Raw genomic sequence first — 23174 nt, 5'->3', positions numbered from 1 at the left:
AATCTGATGTAACTTTAATAAAACTGTTTTTCAAACATTTTACTGGATTTTGCCCCAGGAACTTTCATCAAAATGGCTTCATGTTGAGATTGTAGTCATTTTCAGTGCCACGTTTGTTTCTGTGGAAAAACAAGACATTTTCATCATGGATACAAAAACAGTAAAGCGTCCCAAAAGCCCTCCTCCTATAACTGTTGCATTCTGGGTGTTTTCTTCTTCATGTGGGCTGGTTTTGGTACACTGGCCTCATGTTTGACACCCCCACTGAGGGCTTTCAGGTTTTATTGATCCAGTATAACAAAGGAGCAAAGGGATCGATAAAATCCAATACTTTACACATATATTCCTCTATAAAATCACAGAAACCTTTTCTTTTCCCATTCATTGTGACGACTGTAGTGATGCTCACATGTCGCTAAATGTGACTCTTTGCCAGCTCAAATATTTACAAGATTTTCAGTAAATTACGATGAGGTTAATCTTCAACCATGTGAATTGCTGTTTTTCCCCCTTGTGGGCTAGGCAGTTACACCAAAGATGATTATGCAAGGTCATGAGGTCACGTCCGACCTTGAGCGAGAGGGGCCCGGGTCTGAGTCCCAGCTGAGGGGGGCAAAGGTCAAAGAACTGGGAGTTTACAGTGAGGGACACATGACTGAGCACATGCTTACTGAACAGTCAAAATTCAACAGGCTGAAGTGTGTGTGAGAGCGGCGAGTGTGTGAACGGTCTGAGGGATCAGAGCTGCTGCAGGTGAGTCTCAGTGGGTCACAGGGTGATTAGGATTACAGCAGATAAAGTCTGAAACATATGGAGCAGCTCCCCGGAGGACGTCGGACCAGCAGCCACATTTTTTTTCCAATGTTTTTTATTGGTTTTTAAGTTTCATAATGAAATGTGAGCAAGTGACAACATAATTAAAAAACAAAAACACCTGCACCATATGGACAAATGCACAACCGAGTAATAACAGGCTCATAACAGTGAAAATAACAAGAATGTCATAGTTTGAATAATTTCATGTCCCTGTTTTTTCAGATCAAAGTTATTAATAATAATTAGATAAGTCAATATTTAAACCAATGGTGAATATATTTTTTATAAACATGCACAAATAGCAATAAATACTGAGAAAGTACTGTATTATAACACCAGCTACACCGGGCTACACTGAATTATTTTCTTTTTTTCTCTGTTAAGGTGTTTTATTGAAGGTTTTCATTCTAACTTACCTCGCATTTCGAGGAGAATTAAACCTGATACTATCTTTAGGGACCATATGTATGAAGGGAGAAAAAAGTTACGTTACAAATATATATATAATATAATTATTAGTGTAGTTTTCAAACGGGACTTTTTCGCGTTGCTGAGTCAAATCTTCCAGTTTAATAGGAAGTGTTGCATCACTGTGTCGGAGGCTCCCCATGCTGTTTACACACGCGCGCGCGCGCGCGCACGCACAAGGACATGACAGCGCTGCGCTTCCATTGGCTCATCGGCATCGGAAGGCCTCGAGTCAGCGGCCGCTCAACAAAAGGCAGCGGGGCCGGAGCGGAGGGCCAGAGGACTCCCGGCGGCTGGAGGAGCCGCAGCAGGGCGGCGGGGTTCCGGTTACCGTGTGGAAGCAGCGGCGGGGCGGCTCCGGGCCGCCGGATGAGGACACGGCTCTGCCGCGCGCCGTCTCGCTTCCTGTCGGCCCGATAGAAGCAGAAGCGGAACAGAAAAGGGGCGCGCGCCATGGTCGCCGGGGAGCTCGTGCAGGAGCACCTGCGCGCGGACACCGGCTCGCCCGACGACATCGCGGTCGGTCGCAAAGCTCCGGAGGATCCGGAGGGAGCGGCGGAGCCATGCGCGCGAGCGGCGGCGGAGACGCGCGCGCACGACCCGGAGCTGGAGAAGGAAGCGCAGCCGGATGAGAGAGACGCGATGCTGCCCAACGGAGGAGGAGAAGAAGCGGACGGAGGAGGAGGAGGCGGCGGCGGAGCGGCGGCGGCGGAGGAGGAGGAGGAGGCGCAGCCGCTCGAGACGCGGCTGTTCGCGCGCCGCTTCGCCGTGCTGGCCGTCTTCAGCCTGTACTCGCTGGTCAACGCCTTCCAGTGGATCCAGTACAGCATCATCACCAACGTCTTCACGCGCTACTACGGCGTGACCAACGACAAGGTGGACTGGCTGTCCATTGTCTACATGCTGGCCTACGTGCCGCTCATCTTCCCGGCCACCTGGCTGCTGGACCGCACGGGGCTGCGCCTCACCGCCCTGCTGGGCGCCGGCCTCAACTGCGCCGGCGCCTGGCTCAAGTGCGCGAGCGTGAGCCCCGACCGCTTCCCGGTCACCGTGGCGGCGCAGGTGGTGTGCTCCGTGGCGCAGGTCTTCATCCTGGGCCTGCCGTCCCGCGTGGCCTCGGTGTGGTTCGGGCCGCGGGAGGTGTCCACCGCCTGCGCCACGGCCGTGCTGGGGAACCAGGTGAGGCGCGCGCGCACGTGCTCCACTAATGTCCAATAAGCTGCCCGCTTAACTTTATTAAATATTCTTCAAGAGGGAAACTAAATGTTCCTGTCTGTTAAAAAAAAACCAACAACCACCAACTGTGTCTCTCATATGACAGGTTATCCCCATCCTCATCCTCCTCTCTGTAACCATAGAGCAGGGATGTCAAACATAAGGCCCGTGGGCCAACATTGGCCTCAAGAAGGTCCAATGCGGCCAAACCACCAAGGGAATTGTAAAAAATATTCAAAATAGACATCGATACTTTTGAAAGAAAGAACACTGAGACCTGAGCTGAGATATCAGCGATTCTGCCATCCAGGCTAGCTAGCTAGCATTAGCCTCAAAGCCATGCTATTGGGATGAGTTTGTAAAAATACCCAGAATGCAACAGCTATAGAAGTTTATATTTCACTGTTCTGCATCAGGCGGTTTATTTAAAATTGGCTTCATGTGGAGATTGCAGTCATTTTCAAGAGTAATTATTTGGTTTTGTGCAATTTAAAGGTTATTATGGGAATGTTTTTCTACTTTGATCCACCTCAGGATGACACTGTGCAGAATGTGGCCTCTGGAATGACACCAGAAGTGTTCAGAAGTGTTTTCACGTCAACATTGAACTTTAAACAGAAGTTGAGTGTTGCATATCTGACGTGTCACTGTTGAGTTTTCTCGTGAAAAGTGTTAAAATTAGCTGCATTTCATTCAGGCCCTCACCACACAGACCATCACATCGCCAAATCCTGACTGAGCTTCAAAATAATAGTTTTTCAGTTCCTCTTTGTATGTCAACAGATGGAGCCTCATGCTGCCTCTATAAATATAAACTATTCAGTGGACAAGGTTGAAAACATCTCTGGGTCACAGCTGGTTTAAATATGTGGCAAGAGAAAGACCACTGTTATTCAGAAACACAAATCTCAAAGCAAAAACGACACTTAACATCGCAAACTTTAGTGATTTAATTTTGATAAACAGGCTCTATTTTGACGACGTGTCCATATCAGTGTGTCTCTGTGCGTCTCGCCCCCAGCTGGGCACGGCCATCGGCTTCCTGCTGCCCCCGGTGCTGATCCCGTACACCCCCCGACGACGTGGAGCTGACGGGCCGCAACATCAGCGTCATGTTCTACGGCACGGCCGCCGTCTCCACCGCCCTCTTCGTCCTCACCGTCATCGGTACGGCACACACACACTCCGTTCTACCGCAGCATCCTCACATATCGCCATGACAACCAGGCCGGATGAGAGCTGAGAGTCCAGGTCTTGATGGGGATGATTTTAGGCTCAGAGGAGGAACACGAGTCAGTAGTCGCTGGTTTTGAATAATAACAACATCATGCAAACACACGGTTTCGCCTGCAGCTGCTCCTGAAGTTCAGCCAAGCACAACAAGCTGCATCACGTTCACAGTCGTTCCTGTTTTCCCTCCTTCCACAGTGATAAAGAACCGGCCCTCCCGTCCCTCCGAGTCAGGCCCAGGCGGTCCTCCTGGACGTCCCTCCTGAGGACTACTCCTACAGGCAGTCCATCGTCAACCTGGTCCGGAACAAGGCCTTCGTCCTGCTGCTCATCAGCTACGGCGAGTGAAGCGCGAGCCCGGCCGGTCCGGTCCGGTCCGATCCGGTCCAGTCCGGTCCGAGCCGGATGATTCAGTGTGTTGTTGAATGGTGTGGTCAACTTAAGACTGTTGAAGAGGGAAAAACATGCCAACACACTGTACCTGACACAGAGTTCACACACACACACACACACACCAGGGTTCTACACCTCGGTGAAAGACTCCGAACGTTCCCCTGCTCCCTGACATGTGCTCCGTCACATGACTCCCGCCAGCGCCTCGGCACGCTGCCGCTCGTCTGACAGGCAGGAGCTGATTTTCATGTCACACACGCCAAGTATGCATGTTGACTGTAGCGCGGTGACGGATACTCAGGAAACTACACACACACACACACACACACACACACACACACACCACACACAAAACACACACACACACACACTTCAGGACGACAACACATGGACGGGTTTAGGGCCTCGGTTACACAACAGCGTTTTGTGTTTTCATTTCAGAAAAGTTTTCACGTCTACACGGCAGTCATTTGAAAATGATGTCCGTTTCCATGGAAACGGGCAAACACGGAAAACTATGTATTTAGCAGGTTGGGCCACCAGTGGTGCTGTTGGTTGTTTTTGTAATGAAACACTCACACACACGTGCTGCAGAGAGCAATACTCTGTAAACTCTGAGAGAACACACACACGGATTGAGAGCGTTTTCAAAAAGTTGCATTTTCCCGTTTCCATGGAGACGGACTTCGAGCTGTTTTCATAAAGTTGTGTTTTCAGTGGCTCCGAGCGCCGTTGTTACAAAAAAACAGTGTGTGTGTGTGTGTGTGTGGTGTGTGTTTGTGTGTGTGTGTGTGTGTGTGTGTGTGTGTGTGTGTGTGTGTGTGTGTGTGTGTGTGTGAGACTTTCAGCTGCATGCTCACTGGCTCCTTGTCTCTGTCTGCAGGGATTCTGACCGGCTCCTTCTATTCGGTGTCGACGCTCCTCAACCAGATGATCACACACTGCTACGAGGTGAACACGTCACTACGGTCACACACTCCCGTCTCACACTGTGCTGCACTTCATGACCTCCTGGAGTTCTTATAAACTAAAATCAACAAGTACTTTCACCATACACCGCTGTCTTTCAACTTTTTCTTAATGCATTTGTGTTTTCAGCTTCGGTATCTGAATTATTTCATGATCATTTCTCTGAAATCTTTTTATGTTGCTGTTGCGTTCTCTCCGTTTTAAGAGAAAACTGTATTTTCGGAGGATTTGTGGAACTTTAGCAGTAATGCTGCGGCTTGTTTATTGGTGGTTCTCAGGCGGTTGTCTTTAGCTGTTAGTGTTTCTGTTGTGTCTTCTGTTTCGTCGTTTTCTCACTGACGTCAGTCAGGTAATTTATCTTCCGTTGTCAGACTTTTTATTTTGCTGTTTAGTATTGGTGTAACAGTTTTATCATTCATGGATTGGTTTGAGCATTTCTTCTGAAGCTTTAGCAGCCGCGTTGTAGCTTCAGCGTTCTTGCTGTGAGAGTTGAGGCTTTGGTGGTTTCAGCTAAACCAACTTCTGTACCTTTAATGAGAGAGAGAGAGAGAGAGAGAGAGTAGAGAGAAGCACCATGGAAGAAGAACAAAGATATTTCTGATGGCTCTGATGAGACATCACTTTTATTCTGCGCGGCTCTGAGTTCATTAGCTTTCATGCATGCCTGCAGCCCATCATAACACTGTCCTCACACACACCCTCACACACACACTCAGTGGCCCTGGAACGAGCCTGGCCGTCCAGTCCATCCGCAGTGACAGAAAAGCTGCTTCTGCTGGAATCCGAGCTGCTCTCAGACCCCGGCATGAACTCATAAAACTTTTATCTCTCAGCTGACTGAGCAGGGAACACTGTAAATCCCCCTCCTCGCCGCGTCCACTGGCTTACGGCGCATGTGACCGAGTCGCGGCCCACCTGTCAGGAGCGCCCTGCTGATCGTGCTGAGTGTGGAGGAAGACGGCCAACCTTTGGTCGGCTGACGGTTTCCGTGTCTCCTCTCAGAACCAGGAGCTGAACGCCGGGGCGGATCGGCCTGACCCTGGTGGTTGCCGGGATGGTGGGCTCCATCCTCTGCGGCCTGTGGCTGGATCACACGAAGACCTACAAGTACGCAAATCCGTCCTTCTGACAGCAACGCCACAGTGATTCGACATGTAGTCTAAGAGTTCAAGAGACAGCTGGTTCCAGTAATGAAAATGATCTGGCTGATTGTGGCTCTCCACTTTCCTGTCTGTCTGAACTCCTCTTCATCGTGACCAGGGGTTCTGCAACCTTTATAACCGAAAGAGCCATTCAGTGACTTTCCGTCAAGTCAACTTGTTCTGGAGGCATTAAGCACATTTAACTTTTAAAATGAGGCGAATGCAGCGCAGGAAGTTTCAAACTTGGTTTTGATGCACAAACAAAAACTATATGTTATGATGCATTCATGGAGTTTTAACTACAGTCAGAATAGTGAACATTTCAATACATTTACACCTGATTTTAACAGTTTTTGTTCTTTCAAGCTTTTTGTTGTGGACAGTTTTGAAATTTTAGCTGTTTCATCTCTTTTTAAACAGTATTATACGCTTTTTTCCTTTCATATTTCACTTTCTTATGTTAGAAATTGTCGACATTTCAGGTTCCTTAAGCTGTTCTATCATTTTTTTTTTTCCTCATTTCTTGTGGTTTTTGCTCTTTTCCCCCAATTTTACTTGTACCTTTTTTGAATCCCTTTTGAACCAAGAGTGACAAATCATATGATAATTTTAAAAACAAGTTGAATGTTTATTCACGTATCACGTTATGAAGGCTTCATGGAGCCGCTGCAGAGGGACCAAAGAGCCACATGTGGCCCCAGAGCCACAGGTTGCAGAGCCCTGATCATGACGAAGAAAATGAAAGAAGCTAATCGGGGTTGGAAGAAGTTCCGTTTCACTGCAGGACCGATTGTTTTTTATCTCTGACGATCGGCTGTACGCCTCCCAGACGACTGAATCCCGACTCGCTTGTGCTGCTCTCCTCTCAGAATGACGACTCTGATCGTGTACGGCCTGTCGTTCGTGGGCATGGTGGTCTTCACCTTCACTCTGGACCTGGACAACATCTACCTGGTCTTTTTCACCGCAGGAGTCCTCGGGTACGAACACACACACACACACACACACACACACACACACACACACACACACACACACACACACACACACACGAGCGTCAACATCAAGAACACTTCATTAACCTGAGCTTCAGCTAACGCTCAGATGATTGGTAAATGATGGAGATTTAATGAGGAAGGCAGCATCTTGAATAATCCAGACAGGATTCCGGTCCCAGATCTATTTCAGGTTTCTTCATAACCTTTTAACGCTGCACTCAAAACAAATAGGGGACAGCTCCGTCTCCTTCTCACGCTGTTTTATCTTCAAACACAGCGGCTGACGGTTTTGCTTACACGTCAACAGACACAAACTGGGTCAGAAGATTTCCCACATTTCCACACGGTGCCTGATTATCGGGTGTTATTCAGCCACTGATCTCTCCACGTGTCTCTCAGGTTCTTCATGAACGGGCTACTTACCTCTGGGCTTTGAGTTTGGGGTTGAAATCACCTACCCAGAGTCTGAGGGAACGTCGTCGGTCTCTCAACGCTTTCGCCCAGGTGAGGCGGATCACAGCGCACTGCGCTCATCTCACGAAAACAAACTGCAGTCTGTCACTAAAACAAACAAACACGGAGACGACAGACAGACTGAAACCTGTTGAAACAAAGGAAGCATGTTTATACTTTGCGCTTCATGACCGAGACCCTGTTTTTGCCACATTTCAACACATCATTTTTCATTTCAGAAAACTTTCACGTTTACACAGCAGTGTTCTGAAAATGATGTCATTTTACAAGTTTGGCCGCTTTGTGTAATGAAAACACACTCGTGTGGGATTACACAGACATTTATATGGACATATATGGAGATAATTTTGTGTCTTTATTATTCAATCAATCAAAAAAGGTTTTGCAAACAAAAAAGAGAGTTGAGACCAAAAAACATAAAGTTGCAATCAAAAAAATAAAAGTTCAATCAAATAGAATAAATCTGAGAACAAAATTATTTAAGTGGCAACCCCACCAAATTTTTTTTGACATCAAAACAGAAAAAAACTTTGGTTTTGAATTGTGAAGTTTTGCTTGCAAGCTCAAAAGTTTTGGTTTTGAATTAAAAAGTTTTGGTTGCAAATTCAAAAGTTTTGGTTACGAATCCCAAAGTTTTGGGTTGCGAATCCAAAAGTTTTGCTTGCGAATCTGACTGAACCCAATGGGCGGGGCCAACACTAGTGGAAGAGAGAAGAGCTCCTATTGGTCGCTTTGACCTCGCTCCTCCACCGCCTGTCTCCGCGCTGTTGCTGATGCTTCCGCATTCGGTAAAGGCCAGTAGATATTGCAGGCTTTTTTCAATCTTCCCCGATTCAGAGACCACACACTGGAAGACAACAGAGGACAGATCGCACCAGATCTTCCTCTCCTGATCTTCTAGCGTGTGGTGTCCTGTAGATTCTTCATTAAAGAATCGGCTCCTCGCTCTTCAAAATCTCGCGGAGTCAAACTTGATTTTGAGCGTTTTCCCTTAAGTCCTGTGTTTACATTCGTCTCCACTATTAATAATAAGCGGAGAGCTTATTCCCTCACGTCATTCATTCATATCGGCTCCGTTCTTTCAGAGCACACCCCCCCCCCCCCTCCCGTGTGCGCGCAGCAACTGCGGTAAAGCCATCCCTCCGTGAAAAAAACGAAGTGCCGCGGTGCGCGCTTACACTAGGCATTACGGTAAGAGCGCAGGCAGGCACATGTCACTGTATAACTGGATTTGTAAATATAAAAAATCCCTCTGATATCCACAAACCCTTTCACCTCAGGCTGGCAGTAGACCTTCCCACGATGTAACTCACCAAACTTCAGAGCAATCTGATGTGGCTTTTTAAAACTAAAAGCCCTCCAAAAACACCACTTCTAGGATAATACTTACCCTCATTTCAAAAAATCACATAAAAAAAATCCCTCTGATATCCACAAACCATTTCACCTCAGGATCACAGTAGACCATCCCACGATGTCACTCCACAAATTTCAGAGCAATCTGATGTTGCATTTCAAAGTAAGAGTCCTCCAAAAACATCACTTCTGGGATTATACCTACCCTCATTTCAAAAAATCATATAAAAAAATCCCTCTGATATCCACGAACCATTTTACCTCAGGCTGACAGTAGACCATCCCACGATGTCACTCACCAAACTTCAGAGCAATCTGATGTTGCATTTCAAAGTAAGAGCCCTCCAAAAACATCCATTCTGCGATTTTTTCTCACTAACTTCAAAAAATCATATAAAAAAATCCCTCTGAGATCCACAAAACCGTTTCACCTCAGGATGACAGTAGACCATCCATTGATATCAGTTACTACACTTTAGAGCAATCTGATGTGGTATTTCAAAATAAGAGACCTCCAAAAACATCCATTCTGCGATTTTTTCTCACTAATTTCAAAAAATCATTTAAAAAAATCCCTCTGATATCCACGAACCATTTCACCTCAGGCTGACAGTAGACCATCCCACGATGTCACTCACCAAACTTCAGAGCAATCTGATGTTGCATTTCAAAGTAAGAGCCCTCCAAAAGCATCCATTCTGCGATTTTTTCTCACCAAATTCAAAAATCATATAAAAAAATCCCTCTGATATCCACAAACCATTTCACCTCAGGATCACAGTAGACCATCCCACAATGTCACTCCCACAAATTTCAGAGCATCTGATGTTGCATTTCAAAGTAGAGTCCTCCAAAAACATCACTTCTGGGATTATACCTACCCTCATTTCAAAAAATCATATAAAAAAAATCCCTCTGATATCCACGAACCATTTCACCTCAGGCTGACAGTAGACCATCCCACGATGTCACTCACCAAACATTCAGAGCAATCTGATGTTGCATTTCAAAGTAAGAGCCCTCCAAAAACATCCATTTCTGCGATTTTTTCTTCACTAATTTCAAAAACATTTAAAAAAAATCCCTCTGATATCCACGAACCATTTCACCTCAGGCTGACAGTAGACCATCCCACGATGTCACTCACCAAAACTTCAGAGCAATCTGATGTTGCATTTCAAAGTAAGAGCCCTCCAAAAGCATCCATTCTGCGATTTTTTCTCACCAAATTCAAAAAATCATATAAAAAAAATCCCTCTGATATCACAAACCATTTCACCTCAGGATCACAGTAGACCATCCCACAATGTCACTCCACAAATTTCAGAGCAATCTGATGTTGCATTTTCAAAGTAAGAGTCCTCCAAAAACATCACTTTCTGGGATTTATACCTACCCTCATTTCAAAAAATCATATAAAAAAATCCCTCTGATATCCACGAACCATTTCACCTCAGGCTGACAGTAGACCATCCCACGATGTCACTCCACCAAACTTCAGAGCAATCTGATGTTGCATTTCAAAGTAAGAGCCCTCCAAAAACATCCATTCTGCGATTTTTTCTCACTAACTTCAAAAAATCATATAAAAAAAATCCCTCTGATATCCACAAACCATTTCACCTCAGGATCACAGTAGACCATCCCACGAGTCACTCCACAAACTTCAGAGCAATCTGATCTTGCATTTCAAAGTAGAGTCCTCCAAAAACATCACTTCTGGGATTATACCTACCCTCATTTCAAAAAATCATATAAAAAAATCCCTCTGATATCCACGAACCATTTCACCTCAGGCTGACAGTAGACCATCCCACGATGTCACTCACCAAACTTCAGAGCAATCTGATGTTGCATTTCAAGTAAGAGCCCTCCAAAAACATCACTTCTGGGATAATACTTACCCTCATTTCAAAAAATCACATAAAAAAAATCCCTCTGATATCCACAAAAACCATTTCACCTCAGGATGACAGTAGAACATCCCACGATGTCACTTACCAAACTTCAGAGCAATCTGATGTTGCATTTCAAAGTAAGAAACCCTCCAAAAACATCATTCTGTGATTTTTTTCTGACGAACTTCCAAAAAATCACATAAAAAAATCCCTCTGATATCCACAAACCATTTCACCTCAGGATCACAGTAGACCATCACATGATTATCAGTTACTACACTTTAGAGCAATCTGATGTTGCATTTCAAAATAAGAGCCCCTCCAAAAACATCAATTCTGCGATTTTTTCTCACTAAATTCAAAAAATCATATAAAAAAATCCTCTGATATCCACGAACCATTTCACCTCAGGCTGACAGTAGACCATCCCACGATGTCACTCACCAAACTTCAGAGCAATCTGATGTTGCATTTCAAAGTAAGAGCCCTCCAAAAACATCCATTCTGCGATTTTTTTCTGACTAAATGCAAAAAATCACATAAAAAAATCCCTCTGATATCCACAAAACCATTTCACCTCAGGATCAAAGTAGACCATCCCATGATATCAGTTACTACACTTTAGAGCAATCTGATGTGGTATTTCAAAATAAGAGCCCTCCAAAACATCAATTCTGTGATTTTTTTCCCCATCTACTTTAAAAAAAATCACATAAAAAACTCCCTCTGATATCCACAAACCATTTCACCTCAGGATGACAGCAGACCTTCCCACGATGTCACTCACCAACTTCAGAGCAATCTGATATTGCATTTCAAAGTAAGAGCCCTCCCAAAAACATCCATTCTGAGATTTTTTCTGACTAAATTCAAAAAATCATATAAAAAAATCCCTCTGATATCCACGAACCATTTCACCTCAGCCTGACAGTAGACCATCCCACGATGTCACTCACCAAACTTCAGAGCAATCTGATGTTGCATTTCAAAGTAAGAGCCCTCCAAAAACATCCATTCTGAGATTCTTTTCTGACTAACTTCAAAAAATCATATAAAAAAATTCCTTTGATATCCACAAACAATTTCACATCACGCTGACAGTAGACCATCTCAGGATGTCACTCAACAAATTTCAGAGCAATCTGATGTGGAATTTCAAAATAAGAGCCCTCCAAAAATAGAACATCTTGGATTAAATTTACCGTAAATTAAAAAATTCATATAAAAAAATCCTTTTGATATCTACAAACCATTTCACCTCAGGATGACAGTAGACCTTCCCAGCATGTCACCCACCTAATATCAGAGTAATCTGATGTGGCATTTCAAAATAAGAGGCCTTCTAAAATAGCTATTCCGGGATTATACTTACCCTCATTTGAAAAATTATGAAAAAAAATCCCTGTGATATCCACAAACCATTTCACTTTCAGTTGATGGTAGGCCAGCCCAGGATGTCACTCACAAATTTTCAGAACAGTCTGATGTGACATTTAAATTAAATGTGTTGTCAACACAGCTTTTATTTTTAACATGTGTCAAACACAAAACTGATTTTACAGTACAGGACCACATCCTTTGGAGGTCCTTCAGGCACGTCAAGCAGCAATTACACATAAGCTGGAGAGATAGGATGGATGGATGGAGTACCACCACAAAATCTTTTGTACTGCAGCTAACGCTGAGTGTATTTTCTTTCTTTTGCCATACAGATCTAATGGGACACCTGTGACAGATGGTTCCGCTACAATTTTTATGATTACTTTTGTAATCGGTTTTGTGTTTGACACATGTTGAAAAATTGAAGTTGTGTTGACAACACATGAAAAGTTGTGTTATTTATGGGGCTCTTATTTTGAAGTGCCACATCAGACTGTTCTGAAAATTTGTGAGTGACATCCTGGGCTGGCCTACCATCAACTGAAAGTGAAATGGTTTGTGGATATCACAGGGATTTTTTTCATAATTTTTCAAATGAGGGTAAGTATAATCCCGGAATAGCTATTTTAGAAGGCCTCTTATTTTGAAATGCCACATCAGATTACTCTGATATTAGGTGGGTGACATGCTGGGAAGGTCTACTCTCAGCCTGAAGTGAAATGGTTTGTGGATATCTGAGGAATTTTTTTGTATTTTTTTTAATTTAGGGTAAATATAATTCAAGGAATTTTATTTTTGGAGAGCCCTTATTTTGTAATACTACATCGGTTTGCTCTGAGATTAGCTGAGTGACATCCTGGGATGGCCGACTGTTAGCCTGAGGTGAAATGGTTTGTGGATATCAGAAGAATTTTTTTATATAATTTTTTTTAATTTAGGGTAAATTTAATCCCAGGTATGACATTTTTGGGGGGCTCTTATTTTGAAATACCACATCAGATTGCTCTGAAATTTGTTGAGTGACATCCTGGGATGGTCTACTGTCAGCCTGAGGTGAAATGGTTTGTGGATATCAGAAGGATTTTTTTATATGAATTTTTTAACTTAGGGTAAATTTAATCCCAGGTATGACATTTTTGGGGGGCTCTTATTTTGAAATGCCACATCAGATTGTTTTGAAAATAGGTGAGTGACCTCCAGGGATGGTCTGCTGTCAGCCTGAGGTGAAATGGTTTGTGGATATCAGAGGGATTTTTTTATATGATTTTTTGAAGTTAGTCAGAAAAGAATCTCAGAATGGATGTTTTTGGAGGGCTCTTACTTTGAAATGCAACATCAGATTGCTCTGAAGTTTGGTGAGTGACATCGTGGGATGGTCTACTGTCAGGCTGAGGTGAAATGGTTCGTGGATATCAGAGGGATTTTTTTATATGATTTTTTGAATTTAGTCAGAAAAAAATCTCAGAATGGATGTTTTTGGAGGGCTCTTACTTTGAAATGCAATATCAGATTGCTCTGAAGTTTGGTGAGTGACATCGTGGGAAGGTCTGCTGTCATCCTGAGGTGAAATGGTTTGTGGATATCAGAGGGAGTTTTTTATGTGATTTTTTTTAAAGTAGTGGGGAAAAAATCACAGAATTGATGTTTTTGGAGGGCTCTTATTTTGAAATACCACATCAGATTGCTCTAAAGTGTAGTAACTGATATCATGGGATGGTCTACTTTGATCCTGAGGTGAAATGGTTTGTGGATATCAGAGGGATTTTTTTATGTGATTTTTTGCATTTAGTCAGAAAAAAATCGCAGAATGGATGTTTTTGGAGGGCTCTTACTTTGAAATGCAACATCAGATTGCTCTGAAGTTTGGTGAGTGACATCGTGGGATGGTCTACTGTCAGCCTGAGGTGAAATGGTTCGTGGATATCAGAGGGATTTTTTTATATGATTTTTTGAATTTAGTGAGAAAAAATCGCAGAATTGATGTTTTTGGAGGGCTCTTATTTTGAAATGCAACATCAGATTGCTCTAAAGTGTAGTAACTGATATCATGTGATGGTCTACTGTGATCCTGAGGTGAAATGGTTTGTGGATATCAGAGGGATTTTTTTATGTGATTTTTTTGAAGTTCGTCAGAAAAAAATCACAGAATGGATGTTTTTGGAGGGTTCTTACTTTGAAATGCAACATCAGATTGCTCTGAAGTTTGGTAAGTGACATCGTGGGATGTTCTACTGTCATCCTGAGGTGAAATGGTTTGTGGATATCAGAGGGATTTTTTTTATGTGATTTTTTGAAATGAGGGTAAGTATTATCCCAGAAGTGATGTTTTTGGAGGGCTCTTACTTTGAAATGCAACATCAGATTGCTCTGAAGTTTGGTGAGTGACATCGTGGGATGGTCTACTGTCAGCCTGAGGTGAAATGGTTCGTGGATATCAGAGGGATTTTTTTATATGATTTTTTGAAATGAGGGTAGGTATAATCCCAGAAGTGATGTTTTTGGAGGACTCTTACTTTGAAATGCAACATCAGATTGCTCTGAAATTTGTGGAGTGACATTGTGGGATGGTCTACTGTGATCCTGAGGTGAAATGGTTTGTGGATATCAGAGGGATTTTTTTATATGATTTTTTGAATTTGGTGAGAAAAAATCGCAGAATGGATGCTTTTGGAGGGCTCTTACTTTGAAATGCAACATCAGATTGCTCTGAAGTTTGGTGAGTGACATCGTGGGATGGTCTACTGTCAGCCTGAGGTGAAATGGTTCGTGGATATCAGAGGGATTTTTTTAAATGATTTTTTGAAATTAGTGAGAAAAAATCGCAGAATGGATGTTTTTGGAGGGCTCTTACTTTGAAATGCAACATCAGATTGCTCTGAAGTTTGGTGAGTGACATCGTGGGATGGTCTACTGTCAGCCTGAGGTGAAATGGTTCGTGGATATCAGAGGGATTTTTTTATATGATTTTTTGAAATGAGGGTAGGTATAATCCCAGAAGTGATGTTTTTGGAGGACTCTTACTTTGAAATGCAACATCAGATTGCTCTGAAATTTGTGGAGTGACATTGTGGGATGGTCTACTGTGATCCTGAGGTGAAATGGTTTGTGGATATCAGAGGGATTTTTTTATATGATTTTTTGAATTTGGTGAGAAAAAATCGCAGAATGGATGCTTTTGGAGGGCTCTTACTTTGAAATGCAACATCAGATTGCTCTGAAGTTTGGTGAGTGACATCGTGGGATGGTCTACTGTCAGCCTGAGGTGAAATGGTTCGTGGATATCAGAGGGATTTTTTTAAATGATTTTTTGAAATTAGTGAGAAAAAATCGCAGAATGGATGTTTTGGAGGTCTCTTATTTTGAAATACCACATCAGATTGCTCTAAAGTGTAGTAACTGATATCATAGGATGGTCTACTGTCATCCTGAGGTGAAACGGTTTGTGGATATCAGAGGGATTTTTTTATATGATTTTTTGAAGTTAGTGAGAAAAAATCGCAGAATGGATGTTTTTGGAGGGCTCTTACTTTGAAATGCAACATCAGATTGCTCTGAAGTTTGGTGAGTGACATCGTGGGATGGTCTACTGTCAGGCTGAGGTGAAATGGTTCGTGGATATCAGAGGGATTTTTTTATATGATTTTTTGAATTTAGTCAGAAAAAAATCTCAGAATGGATGTTTTTGGAGGGCTCTTACTTTGAAATGCAACATCAGATTGCTCTGAAGTTTGGTGAGTGACATCGTGGGATGGTCTACTGTCAGCCTGAGGTAAAATGGTTCGTGGATATCAGAGGGATTTTTTTATATGATTTTTTGAAATGAGGGTAGGTATAATCCCAGAAGTGATGTTTTTGGAGGACTCTTACTTTGAAATGCAACATCAGATTGCTCTGAAATTTGTGGAGTGACATCGTGGGATGGTCTACTGTGATCCTGAGGTGAAATGGTTTGTGGATATCAGAGGGATTTTTTTATGTGATTTTTTGAAATGAGGGTAAGTATTATCCTAGAAGTGGTGTTTTTGGAGGGCTTTTAGTTTTAAAAAGCCACATCAGATTGCTCTGAAGTTTGGTGAGTTACATCGTGGGAAGGTCTACTGCCAGCCTGAGGTGAAAGGGTTTGTGGATATCAGAGGGATTTTTTATATTTACAAATCCAGTTATACAGTGACATGTGCCTGCCTGCGCTCTTACCGTAATGCCTAGTGTAAGTGCGCACCGCGGCACTTCGTTTTTTTCACGGAGGGATGGCTTTACCGCAGTGCGCAGCACGGAGTGTTTACTGTCAGAAAGTTTAAATGTTCTAGTATAGACGAGGGGAACATACGTAGTTTGACATCATTTTCTTATCATTTACCCCGTATTTGATAATAATTTAGCTCATTCATATGTGTTTATTTCTTTTTTTTACGTTTCACTCCAGAGAGAAACAGTATAGAAATAAGTTATCGCAATCTGTGACGGACAAGCTACTTTTTAAAAAAATCATCATTTTTTGTCCCCAGATTGAATGGTTTAGACCAAAATTAAAATGCATTGATTGGGAAAAAGTTTCATTATACGTCCAAGTCCTCAGAAAGTTGTTTTTGCAATTCTTTCGTGATGGTTAATAATGGAGATGAATTGAAACATTGGGATTATTGCAGGACTGGCGAGATGCAGATGAGTGAACCAGATCTGGGTTTGGGTCTGAATGAAATACAGTTCATCCAGGAGCGATACAGTCATTGAGGAATAACCTCTCGTTTTCTGCACTACTGAGCTTTTCTGTTTCACTGTCATATAGTGAATATATTTCAAAGACATATATTCATGTCTCCAGCTCTGACAGCTGAGAGGGGATTTTTTTTTCAACACCTCAGTAAAACGGAACTGTTCGGCCGATCAGGGAGCTTTATTCTGAGGGTGTGGACAGGTCGGCTCTGAGCTTATCGTCTAGCAGGGCACCGCACACCACAGGATTTGCGATCGGAAATATTAAACATGTTCATTATCTACGATCTCGGCTTCCAATGCCTCCCGAGCGGCTCCGATTGGAAAAAAAAAAAATAAACCTCTCGGAACACACCGCACACTACAGGAAGATCGGACCCGAACTCATTTACATACTCTTGACAATCAGACCTTTGGCATCATTCGGGAGGAGAAAACCGGGACAAAATTCGGCCCATGGTTCGGGCATGGATAACTGCCAATAATCCTGTAATGTCTACTGGCCTTTACCGAATGCGGAAGCATCAGCAACAGCGCGGAGACAGGCGGTGGAGGAGCGAGGTCAAAGCGACCAATAGGAGCTCTTCTCTCTTCCACTAGTGTTGGCCCCGCCCATTGGGTTCAGTCAGATTCGCAAGCAAAACTTTTGGATTCGCAACCAAAACTTTTGGATTCGTAACCAAAACTTTTGAATTTGCAACCAAAACTTTTTAATTCAAAACCAAAACTTTTGAGCTTGCAAGCAAAACTTCACAATTCAAAACCAAAGTTTTTTTCTGTTTTGATGTCAAAAAAAATATGGTGGGGTTGCCACTGAAATAATTTTGTTCTCAGATTTATTCTATTTGATTGAACTTTTATTTTTTGATTGCAACTTTATGTTTTTTGGTCTCAACTCTCTTTTTTGTTTGCAAAACCTTTTTTGATTGATTGAATAATAAAGACACAAAATTATCTCCATAGGACATACGGGCAAGGGAGCTTGCTTGTTGGGGCATTTTCAAAAACTAGCATGTTAGCCTGTTTCCATAGAGACTGCGGCAAAGCCGTTTCCAAAAAGTAGTGTGTTTAGTGGCTTCAAGGACTGTTGAACCCCACAACAAGAATTACGTACCAGTCACAGCATATCAGAAAAGTACAATTTTCCTCCGTTTCCATGGAGACGGAATCAGAGCATTTTCAAAAAGGTCACATTTCCAGGTGCTCTGAACACCAGCGTTAATAAATCCCCAAAACGCCACAAAGGTTTTCAGTTTTCACTTGAAAACGTTGTCGTGTGAACAGGGCCGTCGGCTGAAAACAGCGACATGCAGTCGTGTGCACGCTGTTTGTTGATGACTGTAAAATGAAAAACCCTGCCTGTAGCGTTTTGATCAGTGTGTGTTTTCTGACTTACCGTTCTGCAGATATTTGGGATCATTTTCACCCTGATTCAAGGGAAACTGACCACAGACCACGGCCCCTTGGCGGGAAACCTCTTCCTGTGTGCCTGGATCTTCCTGGGAGTGCTGCTCACTGGTAGGCAGTGTGCTGCAGCCTGGTGGTTCGCTCCAGATCAAATGTTAAGTGTAATTTTTCTATTGTTGTTTTGTATTTTTCAGCCTTAATCAAGTCAGAACTGAAGAGACACAACATCAACATGGGAGCAGACAGCAACCACCTGCAAGCAGTAAGAGCTTCTTGATTCTCAAGTTAAAACAGCGATGTGAATAATCTGCTGTAACGCTGGATGCACATGCCACTGGAGACACTTTAGAAGTGAAGTGAAGTTCCCGTCTCTCCTGTCTGTGTCCTGTGGCCTGGCCTTTAGAGACCGTGGCATTTATCCTTTGCTCGCCATTTTTCCCTCCTGCTGTGATCGAGTGACCTTCAGCTGAGGCAGATTCTTGAACCTCCCTCTGTCCCCCGTCAGCAGAGCGCCTCGTCGGCTTTTTGTTCTGGGAACAGACTCTGCCGTCACGGATGTTCCCCACCCCACCACGAAGCCTCAGTCTGTTATAAATCTGTTTGAAACCTGAATGCCAGCTTCCCACCGTCCTGCTGACTTCATTCAGACTCTCCTTCTTTCTTCTTCGGCACAAACTTCAGTTTAGGCCCTGGTTACTTGACAAATTTTCTATAGAAAATACATTGTTTTTGCTTATAATTTCCTGCTTATAATCATTAAACGGTTGTTTTTCCTAAACCTTTCTCTCAGCTTCCCACCGAATGTCCCGGAGATCGCCCCTCAGGGCAGAAAACCAACGGAGTGAAGATGGAGTCGTCCGTCAGCTTCTCCAGAGAGACGTCCCTCTGAACCGCCGAGCCGCCTTCACTCAGGAGGTTCAGCTGCCGTACCTGGAAAGAGCCCGGCGCCGCAGTCCCAGCCACGGCGCCAAGCGGAACCTCCTCATCAACCACTGACAGCGAGAAAACCCACCGGTGGATTCATTCCTGGTGCCTGAAGACAGAGCCAGGAAGAACGTTACAAAGCGGTCTGTCTCGTTCAGACTTCCTGTGAAACATTTCCTGGGTTTCCTTCAGAGAAAGGACAAGTATGCAAGCAGCGCCGCATGCAGAAGACGCTCACCGCCGTTTCACGGGACTGTCAGTCAGCCGTGGCTCTTTCTGCGGTCGTGGTACAAAAATGCAGTTTTAAAGGAGAAGCTTCCAGATCCAGATTGCCTGAACTCTTACTGGAAGAGCTTGGTTTGTGACGGTTTTTCAAGGCGCCGGGCCGACATTTCCTGAGTTTACTGAATTATCCTTTGACGGTCTGGACCTGCAGTCCTGAAACACACGTAAATCTGTCTCTGTTGTGTTTCGGGTTCCTTCACATGTCAGTGGTCCAGATTAAGCCTCTGTTCACACCACAACCTGTTCAAGTGAAAACGCGCAACTCTTCAAAAACACTCCATCTCCATGGAAACAGGTGAAAACGCAACTTTTCAAAAATGATCCGACTCTGTCTCCATGGAAACGGGGGGAAAATATTCCCCGTCTTGCAATTTTTGAAAACGCTGACTCTGTCTCCATGGAAACGAGGGAAACACCTTTTCAAAAACACTCCAACTCTGTTTCCATGGAAACGGAGGGAAACCTGAATTACTACTACTGTGCATGCATGCTCAGTAGACGGTTACAGGGCGTTTTTAATTTGGAATTGGTTAATTCTGGATTCAGAAATTCAGAATTATATTCATGAGCTTGGTGTTTACATGGGAAAAATGAAGGACTGACTCCTCTCTCATGCCAGGGTCTGTGCAGCGTTCTGATTGGACCGGGAGCGGCCGTGATGTACTGACCTCTCCCGGAAGTAAACAGCGTTTTTCTCGTCTTTCTTTCTCGATTAACTTTGACGCTCCAGCTTTGGAAATGTCCGCGTTGTTAATCGCCCGTCGATCCGCTCGTTTCAGTATCTCAAATTCTTTTAAAACTGGCGTTAAATAAATCGTCTCCAGACGAGTCATAACGCAGACTGCTGGCCGCCATCTTGGAATATTGCGTTATCACGACGGAGCATGCGCAGAACGACCACAATCAAGTTACGCCCAGTTAGCATATAATTCCGCTTCTAAAGGAAAATAAACCCGCCAGTCTATTCGAATTTATACTTAATTCTGAACAAAGTTTTCAGGCGTTTACATGGTCATTTCAGAGCAAAATTAGGCTTTATTTGGATTTATAGAAGAATATAAAGTCCCATGTTTCCCTCCAGAGTGTCATGACTCCCAGTCCAGATTCTCCTGGTCCTGGTAGTTTTAGAGTTGACAGTCAGCATAATAACAATCCAACCTGGTGTTCTGTCCATATTAATGTCTGTGTTGTCTTTCATATCATATTGTGCTCAACAGTGTGATTTCATGACAACATCGCCCTCTGGTGGCCCAACATGCTCACTAAGCCCTTAAAAACAATCTTTTGCAAAGCGCAAAACTTTTCTGAAACAAAACAGAAATGGTGGATTTTCACTTGAAAGATTGTGGTTTAAACGAGGCCTAACTTCTTCAGAGATAAATGTCCTCAACCTGTGCTGAAGGTGCTTCATTTGGGGAGAAAAACATGAATTATTTGTGCCTGGGTTCGCTTCCCAGTAATGCTCAACCTTGAATGTGCAGACTCATTTTTATTTGGCAATCATCCAGAAATTTGCACAAGTTTTTACCCACTGCTTCATTTTGACTGGTTTACATATGAAGTGCTTTTATATTAAAAAAACAAAACAAAACAAATCTCAAGTTATGGCATGCTGTCCAAAAGTAGTGAACTATGGATAAGATGGTCACCTTTCAGATCACTGGACGGTCCCTGAATGCACCATCTCTGAGCAATTCTTTTTATCCATGACTTTTATTTTTCCAGGAACGCACAGCAGCTTCTGTAGCTTTTTTTAGAAGCTCAGTTTTATTGTGACACTGCGATTATGTGAATTAAAAAAAAAAAAAAAAGGTTAAATGACACAATTCAAATGTTTTGCAGCACAAAAACTACTGTGGACCAAACACAATGTGATTCAAGTTCATTGCACAGATTCAGCTTTTATACGCAAAATAAGTGTTTTCAGACGTGATTTGAATGTTGCATTTAAGATGTGGAGGAGAAAACATCTGGACGGGTTTTTACTGAAGGGACAACGAGATCAGAAACTTCTGATCACATCCAGCCTACCTCCTGAGTCCAGCCATTAGTTCTGCTATTGATCAGACTGCGGATTGTTTTGGATTCAATCAGAAAATATTAATTTGTCCAAAAAATACTAATTTCAGGCCACTAAATGTTAATTTGAGGCAACAAATTAACATGTTATGGCCAAGAAATCTTAAATTTTCATCACAAGATACTAACTTGTGGTTGAGAAATATTCATTTCAGGCCACCAAATGCAAATTTCAGGCCACAAATGAATATTTTGTAGCAACAGTATAATAATTTCAGGCCAAAAAAATACAAATTTTAAGCCATGAAATATTAATTTCAGTTCACAAAATACTAATTTGTGGCAATAAAGTGTTCGACCTATAAATGGCAGCATGTATCTACAAAGCACTGTTCGACTAAACTTTATTTTTTGACTCTTTGCAAACTTTTGCATTTTTTTGTAATCAAACTTAACATTCCTCTTGTGGTTCTTAGCTATTTAAGATCTAATATTTCTTTGTCTTTAATTTTTGTAACTTTAACTCTTATAATGTTTTGACATCTGTGTATTTTGGTTTTCTTCTATTTATTTCCCTGTCAATAAGTTGTCATGAACTGCACTGACGTTAATCTGAGAGTCCTAATGTGACTCGGCTCTTTGGGAGAAAAAAAAAAACTGACAAATCACTTGATTCAACCTGTTAAAAAAAGAAAAGAGAAGTGTTTGACTATCTTCATCCTGCTATCATTTTTTTTTTCATGAGACCAAAACACATGTTGCAGTTTCAATAAAATACATGGTGTTATGTGACAGTCAGTGTTGCAGACAATATGAAGCCAATAAACACAGCTGCAACTTCCTCTTCTTTATTGACTCATCTTCATCCATTTAATCCATTGAGGTTATTAAAGGTTTTTTTTTTTTTTTAGTAATGGATTTGTCTCCATTTTTATGAGGGACTGTTGCTGTGCGTCACTTTTTCTTTCCCAGCCTTTGTCTGAATAGGACTGTTTTTACCCCCACATTAAAACACTCATTTTTTGAGGTAACGAGGCCATTTGATTTGATTTATTTGGATCCCCATTAGCATGGCAATGCCAAAGCTATTCTTCCTGGGGTCCATACAACATCTTCACAATGTGTCAAAGCAGCCACATTTTCTACAAAACAATCCATATACAAATTCCAAAAACAAAAACACAAACAAATACATAACATAACAACAAACAAACAATACAAGACCGCTCCTAGGTCAGTAGAGATACACAACATTCACATATCATATCTATGTAGATCCACACATATTATGCACATTGGTCAGCGTGAGGCTATGAGGAAGGAGGTTAAGTACCTGCTGGAAAATGGTCTAGCGATACCAAGCCATAGCCCCTGGAGCTCACCTTGCCTCCTTGCTCCAAAGTCTGACGGTACCCCTCGGTTCTGTACGGACTTTAGGAAAGTGAATGCAGTCACTGTACCCGATTCTTTCCCGTTACCCCGTATGG

General features: G+C 42.8%; 1 protein-coding gene across 1 annotated transcript; it reads left to right on the top strand.

The window, feature by feature from the left end:
- Positions 1–1515: 1515 nt before the first annotated feature.
- Positions 1516–22408, top strand: flvcr1 (FLVCR choline and heme transporter 1). The gene is given in 15 exon segments (XM_030110374.1): positions 1516–2463; positions 3521–3574; positions 3576–3666; positions 3928–3941; positions 3943–4069; positions 5006–5073; positions 6094–6111; positions 6113–6198; positions 7103–7213; positions 7631–7640; positions 7642–7712; positions 7714–7735; positions 18459–18570; positions 18654–18721; positions 19250–22408. Coding segments are annotated over 15 exon segments (1677 nt in total). The 5' UTR covers positions 1516–1737; the 3' UTR covers positions 19349–22408.
- The last annotated feature ends 766 nt before the right edge of the window (positions 22409–23174 follow it).

Source organism: Salarias fasciatus, chromosome 15 (assembly GCF_902148845.1).
Source record: "Salarias fasciatus chromosome 15, fSalaFa1.1, whole genome shotgun sequence".
In the NCBI taxonomy this organism is placed as follows: Eukaryota; Metazoa; Chordata; class Actinopteri; order Blenniiformes; family Blenniidae; genus Salarias; species Salarias fasciatus.
The sequence above is the reverse complement of the archived record's forward strand: the minus strand, read 5'-3'. Positions and strand labels throughout refer to the sequence as shown.